This window comes from Fusarium falciforme, chromosome 10, assembly GCF_026873545.1.
Source record: "Fusarium falciforme chromosome 10, complete sequence".
NCBI lineage: Eukaryota > Fungi > Ascomycota > Sordariomycetes > Hypocreales > Nectriaceae > Fusarium > Fusarium falciforme.
This window is the reverse complement of record NC_070553.1, coordinates 445,373-463,703: the sequence shown is the minus strand read 5'-3', so window position 1 is coordinate 463,703 and position 18,331 is coordinate 445,373. Positions and strand designations below refer to the sequence as shown.

Below are 18,331 nucleotides of genomic sequence, written 5' to 3'. Positions count from 1 at the left end.
GAAAACTGTAGAGTTTGCAAGCGTCGAAGTGCGAAGCCAATGCCCAGCGCGGATCTTGTTCGTGGACCTCGCTTGGGCTTGGAAGCGCCAACCTCCTTGCATCGTGTAATTTCGGTTGTGCTTCAACCCTGTCCTCTTTTCGGTATCTAGCTCCGATCGGATCTCGGACCGCTTGTCCATGGCTCGGGTCTTGGATGAAGAGATATTGCGGGAGTACGTTCTCGAAGGTTTTGACAGATTCCAACGCCAGGCCGCACACCAACGCCACTAACCGGTCTCAAGGACCGCGTTGTACTGATAGGTTGGAACAGCAAATGCACACCTGTCAATCAATCATGGGGGCCTCGATAGTTTGATGGTGACGGCGTGAGACAGACGATGGAGTGGGGGGAGTGCAGCTGAAGCCCCCACTTGAGGGCATTCACAAATCACAGACCTGGCTTAACGCTGGTCATGGGTGAGCTAATTGATTGGTTCTGAGGGTGAACTGAACAGGCGAAGATTCTGGGAATAGCTTCATCTTCGGTACAAAGTACCCACATGTCGGTTAGCACTATGTAAAGCCAAAGACAAGCCTGAAGTGCTGAAGGCATTGGAGTCTTCAAGAAGTGGGAGAGTTTTAAAGGCCAATCGAGACAAGTCACAGTGCAATGAGAAGAGATGCCGTAAAGTGCATGACATTAATGAAGGAGAGCTATTTAATCTAATCTAGATACTCGGCAGGATAATTTGACACAATCTTTTAGAAATCAAGGCTGGACATGAAGGAAAGGAAATAGACTATATAAATCTAAAGAAAATTGGGAAACCGTCGTCATGTACTCTTGTGATGAATCATTTCCGTGAATAGACAATATGTGATGATGAGAGAGTCGTAATCGTCATAGCTCTAGCGAGCAATATGCAAGACATTTTAAAGGAGAAGGGCGACAACTCCGGCGGCGGCCAGGACAACCTCGACGTTGCCCATCAGGCGGCCAGCGGCACCGGTGGCGGGGACTGTCTTCTCCTCGACGCCGTCATCGGACTCTTCGGTGGTGGCGGCGAGAGGAGCAGGGTAGGAACCCTCGGGCTGGTCGGGGGTGGAGTAGGTCTGAGCGGGCTGGGACTCGGCGGGCTTCACAGGCTGAGACTGCTCGGGCTGGGCCGGGTAGGAAGGCTGCTCGTAGGTGGGCTGAGTCTCGGCGGGCTGAGGAGCGGAGTAGGAAACACCAGGCTGGGTCTCGACAGGCTTAGTTTCCACAGGCTTGGTTGGAACCTCAGTCTCAGTCTCAACGGGCTTAGTCTCGACGGGCTTGGTCTCGACAGGCTTGGTAGGAATCACAGTCTCAGTCTCAACAGGCTTAGTCTCAACAGGCTTGGTGGGAACCACAGTCTCAGTCTCAGGGACAGGGACGGTGTAGTGAGTCTCAACCGAAGGCTGGATCTTGGTGGTGCCGGTAGCATAAACGATAGTGGTGGGCTTGCCAACGGTGCAGTCCTGAGCCTCAGGGTGGCACTTGCTGATGGTGTAGTGCTTGGTAGTGTACAGAGTCGAGGTCAGGTTGCCGCCGTGGGGAGGAGGAACGACAGTAGTGGGCTGAGTGACCTTAGTGGTGGGTCGCCAGCTCTGGATGCAGGTGGTAGCAGTAGCATAGACAGTGGTAGTGACCGAGCCGATGGGACAGTTAGGAACCTCAGGAGGGCACTTGGTGATGGTGTAGTGCTTAGTAGTGTACAGAGTCTGGGTGTAGTTGCCAGGCAGAGGAGGGTTGGGAGGGTAGACGACCTTGGTGGTGTGAGGCTGAGGAGGAACACCCTTGGTGGTCTGGTAGGGAGGAGGAGTAACCTCGCGGGTGATGGTCACGGGGCAGATGGTGGTCGAGAGAGCGATGGTCTCGGTCGTGACATGAGGGGTGTTGGGGCAGTCAGGGACCTCAGGGCCGCACCAGGTGACAGTTCGGACCTTGGTGGTGTACACAGTCGAGGTGGTCAAGTGAGTGGTGGTCTCGACGCTGACAGGGGCAGTGGGCTTGGGGGGAGTAACCTCAGTGTGGCCGGTAGGCTTGGGAGGAGTGACCTCGGTGTGTCCAGTAGGCTTAGGAGGGGGAACCTCAGTGTTGCCAGTGGGCTTGGGAGGGACGTAGGTCGAAGTGACGGGGCAGACAGTGGTGGAAACAGCGATGGTCTCAGTGGTGATGTGAGGAGGCTGAGAGCAGTAGGGCACATCAGGTCCACAGTAGGTGATGGTCTTGACAGTGGTGGTGTACACGGTAGAGGTAGACCAGCCGGTAGTGGTAACTGGCTTGGGAGGAGGAACTGTGGTAGTATCCTTGGGGGGAGGGACCTCAGTAGTACCGGTGGTCTTAGGAGGAGGCACCTCAGTGTTAGCCGTGGGCTTAGTGGACTTGGGAGGAGGCACCTCTTCGGTCGAAGTCACAGGGCAGACAGTGGTGGAAATAGCGATGGTCTCAGTGGTGACATGAGGAGGCTGAGAGCAGTAGGGCACATCAGGTCCACAGTAGGTGATGGTCTTGACAGTGGTGGTGTACACGGTCGAGGTAGTCCACTCAGTGGTCGAAGGCTTAGGGGGGACCTCAGTAGTTCCAGTCTTGATCGTGGTCGTGGGCTTAGGAGGAGGAACCTCAGTGGTATCCTTAGACTCGCTGGGCTTAGGAGGAGGATAAGCCGTGGTGTCGTTGTGGCCAGTGGGAACAGGCGTGGTGGGAACACCGGGAGTCGAGGTGATGAGAGTGGTAGGAACCTCAGTGGTACCCTGCTTGGTAGGAACTGTCTTGGTAGAGTGAGGAGGCACCTCGGTGGTCGAAGTCACAGGGCAGACAGTGGTGGACACGGCGATAGTCTCGGTTGTGACATGGGGAGTGCCAGGGCAGTCAGGAACCTCAGGAGGGCAAGAAGTGATGGTGTACACGTTGGTGGTGTAGACGGTCGAGGTAGTCCACTCAGTGGTTGAGTGTCCCTTGGTGGTGACCTCGGTGGTGACCTTGGTAGTAGCCTTGGTGGTGGGAACGACCTCAGTACCGGTGGTGGTGGGAACAACCTCAGTGCCAGTAGTGGTGGGGGCTGTCTCGATGTCGGTGGTCTCAGATGACTGAGGGACAGTCTCGATGCCAGTGGTCTCGGTGACAGACTCAGAGGTCACGGGGCAGACAGTGGTGGAAATAGCGATAGTCTCAGTCGTGACGTGAGGAGTGTTGGGGCAGTCAGGAACCTCAGGGGGGCACGAAGTCACAGTGTACACGTTGGTGGTGTAGACAGTGGAAGTGGTCCAGCCAGTGGTCTTGGGAGGAGGAGGATACTTGCCAGTGGACGAAGTCTTGCCGGTGGTAGAGGGGACCTCCTCGGACGAGCTGGGGATCTCTTCAGAAGAAGTAGGGACTTCCTCAGTCGAGACACCGGGCTTGGTCGACGACTTGGGAGGGGGAGGATACTTGCCGGAGGTGGTGGGAACAGCCTCGGACGAAGTGGGAACCTCTTCAGAGGAAGTAGGAACCTCCTCGGTGGAGTGACCAGGCTTGGTGGAAGACTTGGGAGGAGGGGGGTACTTGCCAGCGGTAGTAGGAACGCCCTCGGACGAAGTGGGAACTTCCTCAGAAGTAGTGGGAACCTCCTCAGTAGAGACACCGGGCTTGGTCGACGACTTGGGGGGAGGAGGGTACTTTCCAGTGGTGGTAGGGACACCCTCGGAAGTAGTTGGAACACCCTCGGAAGAGCTGGGAACCTCAGAAGAGCTAGGGACCTCCTCAGACGAGCTGGGGATCTCCTCAGTAGAGACGCCGGGCTTGGTGGTGGTCTTCACAGGGGGAGGAGGGTAGTCGGTCGAGCCCTTGCCGGTAGGAACAGGCTGAGTCTCAGTGACGGGGCAGACAGTAGTTGAGACAGCAATGGTCTTGGTGGTCACGTGGGGAGTTCCGGGGCAGTCAGGAACCTCAGGAGCGCAAGAGGTGATGGTGTGAACCTCAGTAGTGTAGACAGTTGAGGTGGTCCAGCCAGTGGTCTGGGGCTTGGGCGTGGAAGTGGTCAACTCGGTGGTACCCTCAGAAGTAGCAGGCAAGGTCTCAGAAGGAGGAGGGCCATAGTGGGTGCTCTGCTTGCCAGTGGTGGTGGGCTTGGTCTCGACAGGAGGAACCGAAGAAGACTCGGTCTCAACGGGAGGAACTGAAGTAGATTCGGTCTCGACAGAGGGGACAGAGCTGGAAACCTCAGTAGATCCGGCAGGAGGAGGAGCATAGGGAGTAGTGCTCTGCTTGCCAGTGGTGGTAGGCTTAGTCTCAACGGGAGGAATCGAAGTGGACTCAGTCTCGACAGAGGGAACCGAGCTAGTAGCCTCAGTAGATCCAGCGGGAGGGGGAGCATAAGGAGTAGTCTCCTTGCTGGGGACAGTCTCAGGAGCAGAAGAAGTAGGCTGAGTCTCGGAAGGAGGAGGACCGTAGTGAGTTGTGTCCACAGGAGGAAGAGAAGAAGACTCGGACTCTACGGGAGGGACCGAAGAACTCGGCTGGGTCTCAGCAGGAGGAGCCGAAGAAGTGGTGGGCTTGGTTTCCACAGGAGGAGGACCATACGGGATAGACGACGAGGTAGGCTGAGGAGGAACGTATGGGGTAGAAGCCTCGGAGACGGAACCAGGAGGAGTCTCGACCTCGGTGATGGGACAGATGGTGGTCGAGACGGCAATGGTCTTTGTGGTGATGTGAGGCGTGTTGGGGCAGTCGGGGACGTCATCGTGGCAGTCAGTAACTGTGAAAGTCTGCGTCTCGTAGACGGTCGAGGTGGTGTAGCCCTGGGGGATGTTGTTGTATGGGTTGCCGGGAACGTTGTCGTAGTTCCTCTTGGGGAATTCGACGGCGGCAGCATTGGCCAGGCCAATGGCTGCGGCGCCGAGCAGAAGGAAGCCCTGCATGTTGTAGGGCGAAGCTGAAATTGGTTTGTAGCGAATGTAAAGGTGAAACGAGTGCGGCTTTGTTTGAACGAAAGTCGGTTGGAGAGACAAGATCCGGTTTGGAGGGAAACGGAGGAGCTCTCTTATAGCAGACAGGTGACTTGGGCAGGTCCCTCAGATGTTGTTTGTTTCTCTGCGTCGCTCGTATAGGTCCGTTTGGTGACATCTCGGCCCAGCCAGTGTCGTTGGGATACAATACGGGCGTCTCCATCATGACCCCGGTTCGGCGTGATGTCATGCTGGGCGACAGGAATAGGAACGGTTGGACGAGGTGCAGTTTACGGTGGGACTTGAGACCTGCCAAAGCGGTATCCCAACGCGCGACAAATGGGCCGGCCATGCTGCGAGGCCCAAGAAGCTAGAGACAGGCACGTTACGGATGAGGCGGGAAAGACAGCATGCCCCGGAGCCTCTTTCTGGGAGACAAGCGCGCGCATCCTTGTCTTCGGCGTTTGATAGGCTGCGGGAGCATGCAACGGTTTCTTGGATGTTCTAAAAATGTTTCTAAAAAAGCCCATGAACAGGGGGTAGGGCTCTGCAGCCGCTCGTGTTGGGCCTATCAGCCGGCGTGAAATGATCTGACTCGGCCGCTAAATATGGGCATCTCTGATCTGCGATCAGATCAGTTTCCGCCGTGATTGGTTAGGGAACCCCTGCCGGTTCCCCTGGAGTTGGCTGGACAGACGCGCTCGCTGTCCATGGGGCCTCTGCTGTGGGCCGGGACAAACCACGTACACTGGCTTGCTTGGCTGGTGTCCTTTTTTTGCCTTACATACACGAGGTTTTTTACTTTCTCATGGGTCGCTTTTCTTCGCCCTCGTCTCCCCACTCTCTACCAAAATCTCGCACAACTGTCGGCCGAGGGATCGTCCCCTCCCTCCCCCCAGTCCAAGCGCCGTGTCTGCGGGTAAAAATGGCTGGTCCAGCTGAATCTTGCAGGGCGAGACGCCTGGCTTGCCCTGTTTTATTTTAACACCTGGATAGGTAAGCAGGCGGCAATTCACTCGGTGTTGTGCATCCTGAGCGTCTTGTCGGCGTCGTATCCCGTCGGTTGCGACATGATCCTTGACAAGGAGGGATATCCACTCTGAGGCATGGACGAATCAACGTGGACATCTTTACGAGCGCTTCGTTTCTGGTTCTGTTTCTCTGTGCAGGTTGAGCTGAAAGAGATGAACGTCGCTAAGCATGACTTGTTTCATGTTGACCTTTTGGGTCATCTCTTGTCGACTTGACGCCCTAACTTGGACTTGGAGAGACACATTCTGAAATGAAGAAGACGAGTTCCTGCATTCAGCTCTGGTTCCTGCGTGAATGGTACAACGTAACATGAACTGATCGGCAGGTGCATCGTCTCGCCTCGCACTGCACAACAAACACATTGGCCGGCCGACAGAGAGTGTCTCTTGTCATGTCCCTGCTCATGGTGGTGCAAGGAAAAGACCAAGACTTTTTTACCCTGCATCTTGCACGTGCACACACTCGCACGGCGTAAAACTCTAAAGCAGAAATATAGACGAGTCGTACAGCTTCAATCGAGGCCACGGCATTTCCGCCAGTCGTAAGAAAGTCTGCCTCAAATCGTATCATGCCGCCAGCTCACATCCAGCCGGAAATACGGCCAGACCAGACGGCAAAGAAACTTGGCATCCATCCATCGTGAAAATTCACATGCAGGTAAAAGAGTCGGTCGGTGCGCCCGATAGGCTGCAGCTCCGATCGTGTGTTGCCCGCTATTCTTAGAAACCCCATCCATGGATGACAAGATCTCGAGTCTCTCGTTACCCGGTAAATACTCACGAGATTCATCATGCCATTTTGTTTGTAAACAAAGTTTAAAATAATGGTATATAGTAAATATCGAGACTCTGCAAATTCAATATCGAATTATTCAAGTCGTCCCAATGCCTTTTCAACTCTTCTCCTCTCCTCTTGACGTCAGCATCACCTTGTGGGTGTGCCCCAGTAAACTCCAACTATTTTGGTACAGAATACGAGAAAAGTCCTTCTCCTGCAGCTTCAACCTGCTCCCGGCCAACAAAGGAACCCCCGATGATGGAACAATGCCTTAGTACGGTTGCCGTGCTCCGAGGGCGGAATTGAGGAGGAGGGGGGGCAGGGGCGAAATCCATCGAGATTTTGTTTGTCCGACCACGCATTTTGCATTTCCCCACGGCTTGAAGCGATCGAGGAGACTACATGCACACTTATCGTAGCCTGATGGACCTGCTGCCTTTGCTGATCATGGCGTGACTTTTATTGACTGCATGGGGAGAAGCCGTCGACATGAATTTTCAAGTGAACACTCCAAGTAACAAGACGTGATAGGATCGCAACCGGACCGTGATTCTCCATTGAAATGCGTAGATGCCTTCCCCTCTTCCGAACCCGTCTATTTCCAGCACTGTACATAAGAGAGGAGGCTGAAAGGATTCTTCCGTGCACCCAACAGCACAGTCTGCACCTTGGTGGTTGGGCGTAACCCCGTATCTGTATGTACAACAAGCATCCCAGATCCAGCCACCATCGTAAAATGTCCCGGCACAGCGTTGCCCGACCGACCCATTTTCCCTACCACGTAGAATCCCATCGATCAATGTGGGCTTCCTGACCCCACGCCGCGTGTCGGGGCTCCCCTGTCAGGGTTAGAGCCCAATGACGAAACCTCCGTGTGTTCCCCGCAGAGGAGTCGTCAAACCTACCCTAGGGACAATCGATGATGGAACAAAACAAACGACGTTCATTTGGATATAGGGAATCTGTAGAGGGTATATTGAGAGTGTTAATATGCGGTTTCATGTCGTGAATGAAACATTATGCGGCCGTTGTTTGTCCAAGTGCCGATGCTGTCTCATGTGGCTTGTCTCAAACAAAAAATGCAAGGAGAGTTGCTTCCATCAGGTTGGTTGTGTAACCATACGGTTCTCCTCTCCAAAAGGCTACACACATGATGTAAAGAACAGGAACCAAAAAAATAAATTGAGACCTGCCCAAAGACATTAGATAGATCCAAGAAGGAGGGTTGCACACTTGTTCCAGTAGTTGCCTCACAAACTCCCGGGTGAGGACTTGTCAGCCAGCAATCTCATCAGGTCTGGCTCTACCCAGGTAACCAGGAACGCGAATGTAGAGGCCGGATAGGAAAACCATGTAAACATGATATAGAGAACATAGTACAAGGTTTGCATGGTCAAACTTTAATACAAGTTGTAACCAGCGATGCTTCTTGGGATGCACACCCAACAGTCTTGACGAACCTTCTTTGAAACTGCATACCTGTCAGAACATGGAATGATTGATGCCATGCCTTCCACTGATGACATTATGCACGTGGAAATTTAGGAAGAAACTGGCCGAGATCTCAATTCGAGGCTTTACAGCAGATCATATACCTAGATTGACGATCTAAACATAACGGCGCAGCCTGGCTATGCATGATTGTAAGATCCATAGATCTGACAAGCTTGCAAGAAAGAAGCACTTGCGCACAAAATGATGGACCACCCTGTATTGGTGGTTCCGGAACTCCCCTTCGTACGAACACTGGAAATGTGATGAGATATTAACGTAGCCGCACCAAATTAGTTACTGAACCAGTTAGTGCTTTAGCAGTGGGGGACAATTCCGCGTGGGAGCCTTCGCGCGCAAGCAAAGAGATAAGCGCCTGGTCAACCGCGGGAAACGGAAGTGGCCGTACCCGCTTCAAGCCCCCTCATTTTTTTCATTGGACAAGTTGTGACTTGTCTCCGAGATCCGCGGGTGGCTGAGATTAGAGCTGCACCATGGCCATTCGGTGGCGTCTCGATTCCACTTCTCTAGTACCAATTATCTGTAATGTTCCTTGATTCAATATTTGACACCAAGCTTAAATTGTCTTCACTTTTTCCCAGGTTCCATTGGCGAGATTCATCATTCATCTGGGGCGCCCACCGCAGCTGGAGATCGCCGAACGTGTTGGTCGAAGGTGCGTTTCAAACATAAAGGAAAATGGGGCGACCTTGGTCTGCGCGTTGCTCTGTTGGTCTTCAATATCAGCTCCGGCCAATGACTCGACCTGTGCTCTGACAATGGGTTATTTCACTTGCAAATTCAGGGGATCATGTCAAGTTTCAAGATCTAATTGTCTCGATCCTTCGAAGCATATAATAGCCTCAACGCCCACAAGAGGTATTGATTGAGTACCAAGCCCTTCATTTTACATTTCTACACTCGTTACGATGCTTCACAAACTAGTCGCTCCATTCTTTACCAGCCTTCTGGTGGCCACTCCAGCACTGGCAGCCACATACAGCCATCTCGACCCAGCCCGCTGCGTGGACCCGTCTGGCATGAAGAAATGTGTTGAAAAGGTGAATGAGGAACAGCAACAGTGCATCAATACAGGGTGCGAGGATTCAGGATATGGATGCCTCGAGTCGACCTGCTTGTGTGCGAGCAGCATCAGCCAAATGGATTGCGCTCTGACACATTGCTGGGACCAGGTAAGTCTCTGTCAACATGAAGCGGATGAACATGGACACTAAGAGAAACAGGTCTATAGCTGCGAGTACCAGAAAACGGTTAAACAGGTCGTGAAGACCTGCGACGACGGTCCAGAGGAGGGGTTTCCCTTCTACCCTGCCCCGGTTGATGCACCCAATGCTTGCTCATGCAATAAGGCGAAGATTGTTGAAACCGTCGGCAAGGCGTTGGAGAAGCAGAATGATTGTAAAGGAGGGGGATCAGATGCGTGGGAATCATTGCCCCGGGCTGAATTAAAGGCCAAGGTAGCCCCGGCTTGTGTCTGTTGTAGTTGGAGTGCAGCGCTGTCTGCATAAGTCATCCCCCTTTCTCTCACTTCTTTATGCTAATTAATACCTTTGACTAGCTACTGGAACATCTGTCCAGACATGGATCCAAACTACCTCGGTGTTGACGACTTCCTCAACAGCTTGCTGGGCGATGCTTGGGAGAAGTGGCCTAAGTGCAAATTCGACAACACCACTTGCCACACAGAGTACAATTATACGCTGCCCGGAAACAAGGACGCCAAATTCTATGAGCCTGGAGAGTTCCCCAAGAACGGAACACAGACGACAATGACAAACCTTCCTGGCACCATCACGAGCCCTATCAGCGGCGCGATTTTTACGTGGACGATGAATTCGACGGCGCACACCATCACAGCGGCTAGTGTACAGACGACGGGGACCAGTGCAAGCCCGACGGTTGTCAGTGGAAACACGACGCCAACGGGCACAGGCGCGCAAGCAACGGAAAGTTCTAGTGAGGCTGAAGACAAGGGAAGTAATGCTTCGGTGGTGGTTCCTCGAACTTGGTCCATTATCTCGCCGGTTCTTATTTTCTTCGTATTGTAAACTTCAGACTTTTACCTTGTCTTGTCGTTATTTGTTTAGCTACTTTTCTACATCCTGGTAACGTCTTCAAAGGAGGCCATCAACCATGGCTGTAAGCCTGTGGCACAGCCTTACTAGGTTGACCGGGCATGCCGAAGTTCTCTGAGTTCCTTACCAAGGTTGTTAACCAACGGCAGGCCGTGAAAACAGCCGTAAGCCTTGAAGCAATGAGAAAGTACAAAAACACACATCCCAAAGTAGCCAAGTGACAAAGCTTGGGCCATCCTCGCGCCAAAGCCATCTGCAAACCCCTATTCCATTTCATAGCCCTTTTTGATTGAGTTTACATCCTGGAAAGCTTTGCTAGGCAGATTTGCAGTCTTGAAACGGAAGAAAAAAAAAAGGGGGGGGGTCAAATGGTTAAATAAGGTACTTGGTTCTGTGCTCGTATGGTGCTCTCTAAACCTCGTTCAATAACTCGGCTCCAATGAGCGCTGGCTCATAATGCAAAACACTGATACTCCAAGAGATTGGCTACCGCCTTTGCCTTGTACACCAGACTCCAAGTTCATACGCGTTCTCAATATTGCCAAGCCAGAGGATCCCAGCGATCAAGAAATTGTTTGCAGCATCGAGACTCTCAACATCGCCCAAGATACAAGATTCACAGCCCTTTCCTACGTGTGGGGAGTCTCCCCATCACTCACGAAAACGATACACTGCAACGGAATCACAGTACCTGTGGGTACGAACTGTTGGTCGGCATTATGGCATCTTCGCAATGGCTACTACTCGGATGATCCAACTGTATCTGGTGGTTCGCGCGACATCATGACAATCTGGGTTGACTCGATATGTATCAACCAGCAAGACTTGAAGGAGAAAGAGAGCCAACTGCAGTTAATGGCAGATATCTACTCCTTGGCACGGCAAGCTTTTGTGTGGCTTGGTGAGGGAACGGCCGAGTCAGGCGCTGCCATTGAATACATGAACAAGGCAGGATTCCAGGAGGCTCTCGTTGAAGTGGGCGAGCACCAATATGAACTGCCCCAGAGTGAATTCTTCTATCTAAGGCAAGGATGGAAGCTATTCACCTACCAGATAACAAATCTTCCATCCCCCCTCTGGAAATATGGTAGGTGTTCACTATCCTTTCACTGGTATTTATACTCATCCACTTTGCGCACGTTATATAGCTGTACCACCACTCACTAAAATCATCCTTAGGCACCGAGTTTCTATTCATGTGCTTTCCTAAGCATAGGCTCTGCGATTCGGCAGCTCTTCAAGATATTTGTTGCAGACCTTGGGCAAGCCGAATCTGGACATTCCAAGAGATTCTTCTTAGCCCTCGACCCCTTCTCTGCTGTGGCACAAAGACTCTTTCCTGGCGCTCATTCATACACGGCATTACGTATCTTACAGTGGTTACCGAGTATCCTGTCTTACCAGCCCAGTATCGCTGGCGCAAAATTGTTACACTGTGGGCGTATGTTCAGGATTCTTGCGAGCTTCAGAACAATTCTGGTAGCCAACAGCTCCGGTTCCAGAACTACCTATGCGATTATGAACTATTCGTTGACCACATAATAGGGGCTTGTGTGGTTTTCAAGGCTACAATTGTTTGCTTGGTTATTCTGACGATTTTCTTCTGCCTAGTGTTTTCGGCAGGGCTGTGGGAGGATTCGGAACTTACCAATGTCAGCCTAAGTGCCGAGGCATGGACTGCAGAGTTCATCCTTGGTCTCTCATTATTCTTGACCGTCGCTTCCATCATCATCGTCTCGCTTTACATAATGGTGTCCACTATAATTTCTGCAGGACGATTAGATGATATCGAACGCAAGAACATCCTGGGCCGATCGGATATCGACGTACGCGATGCCATAATTTATGAGATTGCCACACGGAAGGCCACTAACCCCAAAGACAAGTCCTTTGGTCTGCGAGCGATCTTGAGCAAAATTGGACCGCAACTAGACGACCCCGATTACGACAAAGATATTCACCGAATCTACCGGGAACTGTTCGTCCGACTATTGGATTGGTCAGAATCCCTGAACCTTCTTCTGTTCTGCGACTCACCTACGACGTCAACGCTACCATCTTGGATGCCGAACTGGGCCATCGATCCTGATCAGAGCTGGATTAACCGTAGGGCATTGATTTGCCAAGGCGGGCTTGAAGGGGTCTTCTTTCGGACACCAAGCCATTGGTCTCTGACAGACAACGAAGAACTAGTTGTTCGCGGCGTGCATCTTGGTTGCATCTCCTGGATTTGCGGCAAGTTTCATGAGACCAGCGCTACGGACCATGTCTCGGATGAACATTCACATCTCCATAATATCTCGATGATTCACGGCCTGATACGACGTTACAAAGCGGGAAAATGGACGCCCAGAACCAAGCTTGACCGCCACCGGATCCTTTTACACTGGGAGAGAAGCAAAGACCCTAAACAGGACAAACAGAGACTCAAAGAGTGGGGCCGAATGATGCGTCGCACGAGTATCATGCCTGATGCTTCCATGTCGGCGCTTGCGTATCTGAAATCGCATCCTGAATGCTTCGAGTTTCACATAGACATGTGCAACGACCTAGCAAGAAAGGGCAGAACCTTATTTTTGACCGAGCCCAGCACTCTAGGAATCGGAAACGGCCCAACGACCATTCAAGTTGCAGATTTGGTCACCCTTGTCGCAGGTGTCTCCAAGCCTCTCATTCTAGAAAGTCGGGATACAAGATATCGTTTGAAAGGATTTGCCGAGATGGAGTACGAGCGGTATTTCGCTATGAGAGTGCATCTTACGCAGAGTGTTCGTATGGTAATGGATATGGATGCATCCATAGGCGGCTGGGAAGATTTTGGCGATGAAATGCAGCCACGACATAAGATAGTCATCTACTAAAACCCCTCGATTATGGCATGTCACAGCACAGCGGCACGGTCACGAAGAGTGCCATGACGATTAGTCGGATTATGGCATAACTCTTAAACGAAACTAAAGCGCACTAAATATATTTTCGTTTCGAGAGGCAACTCTAGATAGGCAAAGGAGGGGGGTAGGTACCTAGCCGTCTGGAGGGTTTCCCTAACTAGTTACCGTAGCTAGTTGCCGGGGCTAATAATTCTCTTCTGTTGACGCTTTTAGTATATTCTTAGTAACCCAAGTCAGATCCTTGTCTTTGGGACTGGAGACGCCGCTAATGCAATCCCCATCAGAAATGAGGCTGTGCAGTCCCCCGCTTGAAATGTCACCGACAAAACGAAATACTCTCTCTCGTCAACTCATCAACCAGTCCTGCGTGCGACACTGTACAGCGAACAGATGTATAACAAGCAATATGGCTTCGGTGAAATGGAGTCCTGTCTATGAGACACATATCTCTGAGGACACAGTGATCACCCTCCACCACCTCTGCGCTGCCTGCTCAACTTTTCAACGAGCGTCGACCCTCTTGCGGCGCTTGTCCCATGGAGAACAGCTACGGCTCCACACCAAGGAGACTTTCAAGCTGTGCTCAGTAAAGGACCTGAGAGCTGGGTATCTTGGCAGTTGCCATCTCTGTGCCCTGCTATGGACCCACGCTGGGGGTCACCGCTTCGACCCGGACAAGGGAATAGTCAAAGAACTAGACATCACTGTGTGTCTGGAAGCTAGGGACTTTGAAATGGAGTACACTCTGGAGTATCAGACCTCGGGTCTTCAGAAGTGGTGGAGCGATCTGGTCCCACCTTTCATGTACGCGCTTGCCCTCTGCTTGAGTCCAGGATGACTGACGGTTTACAGAACGGAACTTGGAGTGGTCGTCTTGAAAATATCCAAGGTTTATGCTGGCAAGAATCGTTCTTCTGATATTGACGACAAGATGTATGAGTTATACATCTATCCATCTTCAAGTGAGCGAGCTGCCTGAAGTGTGGACAGTCTGGGGTTCCTAATCTAAATCCAGATCGACGACTAAACTCGGCAACTTTTCGACACGGGAACGAGCCGATATCCTCCAAGAATGACATGAAATTGGCTCAGATTGAGTCATGGTATCTGGAATGCTCAGAGAACCACCCAAAGTGCACCGCTTATCCCAGCATGGTCACGCAAGGCAGCCAGTTACCATCCCGTCTTTTGGACCTCCAAGGAGACAAGATCAAGCTAGAATGCAACGTCGACAGTCTTCCTCAATTGAAATACACAACACTGAGCCACATGTGGGGTCCTGATCCCAACGCCTGTCTTCAGCTAACCCAGTCTCGGCTTCATGAGTTCGAATCTGATATCCCTTCGTCTCTTCTCCCGACAAAATATCTCGAGGCGATCCGTATTGCGAAGGCTCTCGGCTTTCGTTATATCTGGATTGATTCGCTCTGCATTATCCAAGACTCGGACGAGGATTGGAAGAAAGAGGCTCTGAAGATGGCTGCCGTATATGGTCGAACTTCTCTTAATATCTCATATGTGTATCCACCATCTGATAGCCCAAGCCAGCAGCATCTCCGAGACCCTAGGATAATAGTTCCATGTGAACTACCCATGAAACACCTTAAATCAGGCAGCAAAAGCAGCTCTTCAAGTTCGACTCCTCTGGTTGTCCAGAGTGCTCCAGGTTTCGTCAACAAGTTCTGGTCTCCCACCACCTACAAGCAGATCTGGCCTCTACTCAGCAGGGCTTGGGTGTTCCAAGAGCGCCTACTTTGCTCTCGAAATATCTATTACGGGCAGGATAGGCTGCTATGGGAGTGCTGTGAAGGGCTCGAGGATGAGTTCTCGGGTCGTCTGATGGACTCTCCTCGCTCTAAAAGTCGATTCCACTCTGTGTTTGCCGGTATACAGGGCAGCTCGCAAGGCCGAGAGCACGACGAGAGTTTCAAGGGACAGTGGAGTCTTTTGGTTGAAGAGTATCGACTGGCAGATCTGACCTTTGAGAAGGATCGTGTTATCGCCTTTGCAGGTATCGTCAAAGCTGTTCAATCGCAGACCAGGTTTACGTACCTGGCAGGCATCTGGAAAGAATTCGCCGAGCTCGATCTTCTATGGGTGTTTCACCCCCCGTCTCCCCTGGGAGACTTTTTCACGAGAAGAGATGAGATGAGAAAGCACGCCCCGTCTTGGTCGTGGTTTTCAGTACCTCCACGTCTGCAATCAGCATCTACGAACAGTGACACAGTCGACTTTCGCATTCGCACCGAGATATATAACCGCTCATTTCATACCATCTATAAGGCCCAGATCGTCTCATTCTATCACCCCAAGCTTGTCTCCAGCCCCGAGGCCCTGCTCCACGACTTGGAAAACATGAGCATCACACTCAAGACAAGGAAGATACCGAGCAATCTGACATGGGATGGGCCATTTCTTCGGCTTCTACCACATGGAAGACATGCACTGGGCGGGGAAAAGTATCTCGAGCCCAAGAATGCCATGAAATATGTCCACGATGACGTGTCCCTGGTGCCTGGCTCTGCAGTCCCCAACGGGGCGTGCATGATTCTGACGGCGTTTGAAGCGTGGGTTTTGAAAGACAAGATAGATCATCGATACGACACCTATGCTCCGTCTGGAGACGAGACGACTACTTCTTGGCAGTGTGCAGGGTTGGTCGTGGTCCCAGCAGGGAAGAGTGCAAGTGGTCAGGACTCGTGGGAACGCATCGGGGTGTTTGTGTTTTCAGATATCGTGGATGGACTAGGAGTACCTGAAATTCCTTTTTCTATGGAAGGGGGAGAAGAAGAGGTTTGCCTTGTTTAGGCAGCGACTTTGTGCTTCAACTTGAGGCTAGAAAGAACGGTCTGGGTTTGAAACGATCCACGTAGGTTGAAAGAGGCGAGATTTTTAATACATCCATATTGTTTGTTTCATTCAAATTGCGTAATGGTGAGTCTCGAGCTGAGGACAGAAAAGAACCCAGCCTTGATACATCGTCCATGGAACCAACACCCTGAAGACGTTCTTGTAAGGAGCCAAGCTGCTTACTACCCAAGATACCGTCGATGCTTTGTTTCCTCCATCTCCATTTATTTGACCGCATAGTGGGTTCAGATGCGCACCTATCAGCGGAAGACGCATGTATGACGTTGTATTGATTTCTTTCGCTTCCACGGATGATTGCTCTTTCAAGGATACGACCAGGTTACACATCTGCAAGTTCGACATTCGATTCTTTAAAATCAATGAATTCGTATTTAGCCATAATTTCTCCCGAGCTCAATTGGCAAGATGATCGTGTCATCATGGGCATATTGCGACCGTTAAATAATAGGATCGCATGATATCGACGGTGCTTCGGCCCGAGGTAGAGTTGCTCGGTCCATGATAACCCGAGGTTCACGTCACACAAGAAACAATCAAAAGACGAGTATCAAGTAGAATCATCAAGGTTCATGTCATTAAAATCTGCTATAGACTTGCGCCGGGCCTGTAATCAAATGCGCCAAACTTAGGTACCGACACCTTTTTGAACCAAAACACATCTACCGGCAGGTGTAACCTCCGTCGATGACGATATCAGCACCGGTGGTGTAAGTGCTGGCGTCGCTGACCAGGTAGACGTAGGCGCCCTTGAGCTCCTTGGCATCTCCGTTGCGGCCCATGGGGATCATGCTCCTCCAAAGCTCCTGCGTCTTCGCGTCGATAAAGTCGGACAGGCCAGTGTCGATGTAGCCGGGAGAGATGCTGTTAACGCGGGCAAAGTCGCGCCACTCGTTGGCGAGGGACTTGGCCATGTGGATGCAGCCAGCCTTGGCCACGTTGTACGACGTCTGCTCCTGGGGGAAGTTGGCGATGTGGCCAGACATGGAGGCAGTGATGACGAAGGAGCCGTGGCCCTGCTCCCTGAAGCGGGCGCCGACAGCCTTGGCGCAGTAGGCGGTGCCGTTGAGGTCGACCTGGATAACGTGGTCCCAGTCCGCGGCGGAGCTGTCAATGACACCGGCGTCGGCGGTAGCACCAGCGCTGTAATTGTTAGCGATGGAGGAGAGACAGGTGGAAAATGAACTCACTTGGCGATAAAGGCGTCAATCTTGCCAAAGTCGGCAACAACCTGGTTCACAAACTTCTCAACGTCGTCGTAGTTTGTGGTGTTGAGGTGGTAGGCCTGAGCCTTGACGCCGTAGTCAGAGACGAGCTCCTGGACGTTCTTCTCGGCGCCCTCCTTGCGGGAAGAGTAGGTGATGGCGACGTCGGCACCCATCTCGGCGCAGCCGCGGGCAGCCTCAATGCCCATGCCGCGGGGTCCGGACGCGCCAGTGACGACGACGACCTTGCCCTTGAGGCTGAAGAGGTCAGTGAGACGGGAGGCTTGGGGGATTTGCTGGACCATTGTGACGGGTGTTGGAAGTGAATTGGCTTTCGGGAAGAATGTGAGATCAACAGAGGGGTAGAATGGAGGGGAAAAGAACTGAGGAATCGATCGCCAGGAGCAAAAAGACTATTTGTATTCCCTGGCGCGGGCCGTTCGAGCCTGAGGGCAAACAAGCAAGCAACCAAGCAACCACCCCAAACACCGGGTCCAGTGATGTCATGGCACCCAAGGTCCAATAGCAATGACATAGCTGATAACCCATCCAACCAATATCCATGCCAAGCCAGCCATTGATTGAACAGTTCTGCGAGCGGCCGATGGAAGCGACCCACGCCGGATGGAGAATTCCTCTGTTTCCGCGAAAAGGCTCGACGTTTTCAGGGATACGCATGGTAAAGACGCATCCTGCAAGCCCCTCCTCCTGTACCGCGCAAGCAGCATGATACAAGAGGCGTCGTGCAGTTGCCGACGACGCCGGGTGGAACGCATGAACCCATGTCGGCTCACACCGAACGACAGGGGTAGAAGAACTGTTTGCCTGCTTTGTCAGGCTCTTCTCTTGACTCGATTGGCACTCAACGAACACACAAGACTGCCGAGGGCGGGGAGAGTTGCATCGGATTCTTACACACGCTCGGTTGCGGCTTTTCTGTCCCCATCCCGTCACACACACACACTTCCCTTCCCATGCAAATTCACTGTTTATCACTCATTCTTCCCATCCAAAACTGCCATTTTCACCGCCCGCCGTAACCCC

At 52.1% G+C, this 18,331-nt stretch overlaps 5 protein-coding genes across 5 annotated transcripts; 3 read left to right on the top strand and 2 right to left on the bottom strand.

Moving 5' to 3' along the window:
* Positions 1-913: 913 nt before the first annotated feature.
* On the bottom strand, positions 914-4,978 carry NCS54_01207600 (Hypothetical protein; the record flags this gene model as incomplete). Its single annotated transcript, XM_053157325.1, has 1 exon — positions 914-4,978. Exon 1 carries the CDS (start codon positions 4,898-4,900, stop codon positions 914-916), a length of 3,987 nt encoding a protein of 1,328 aa, XP_053013300.1. The 5' UTR covers positions 4,901-4,978.
* Positions 4,979-9,156: 4,178 nt separating this feature from the next.
* NCS54_01207500 (Hypothetical protein) lies at positions 9,157-10,296 on the top strand (the record flags this gene model as incomplete). Its single annotated transcript, XM_053157324.1, has 3 exons — positions 9,157-9,420; positions 9,472-9,727; positions 9,827-10,296. 3 exons carry the CDS (start codon positions 9,157-9,159, stop codon positions 10,294-10,296), a joined length of 990 nt encoding a protein of 329 aa, XP_053013299.1.
* Positions 10,297-10,779: 483 nt separating this feature from the next.
* Positions 10,780-13,184, top strand: NCS54_01207400 (HET domain-containing protein; the record flags this gene model as incomplete). The annotated part of the gene is made up of 2 exons (XM_053157323.1): positions 10,780-11,410; positions 11,503-13,184. 2 exons carry the CDS (start codon positions 10,780-10,782, stop codon positions 13,182-13,184), a joined length of 2,313 nt encoding a protein of 770 aa, XP_053013298.1.
* Positions 13,185-13,620: 436 nt separating this feature from the next.
* NCS54_01207300 (HET domain-containing protein) lies at positions 13,621-16,022 on the top strand (the record flags this gene model as incomplete). The annotated part of the gene is made up of 3 exons (XM_053157322.1): positions 13,621-14,018; positions 14,067-14,176; positions 14,230-16,022. The coding sequence occupies 3 exons, from the start codon at positions 13,621-13,623 to the stop codon at positions 16,020-16,022; spliced, it is 2,301 nt and encodes a 766-aa protein (XP_053013297.1).
* A 722-nt stretch (positions 16,023-16,744) lies between these two features.
* NCS54_01207200 (Hypothetical protein) lies at positions 16,745-17,592 on the bottom strand (the record flags this gene model as incomplete). Its single annotated transcript, XM_053157321.1, has 2 exons — positions 16,745-17,225; positions 17,273-17,592. The coding sequence occupies 2 exons, from the start codon at positions 17,590-17,592 to the stop codon at positions 16,745-16,747; spliced, it is 801 nt and encodes a 266-aa protein (XP_053013296.1).
* Positions 17,593-18,331: the final 739 nt, after the last annotated feature.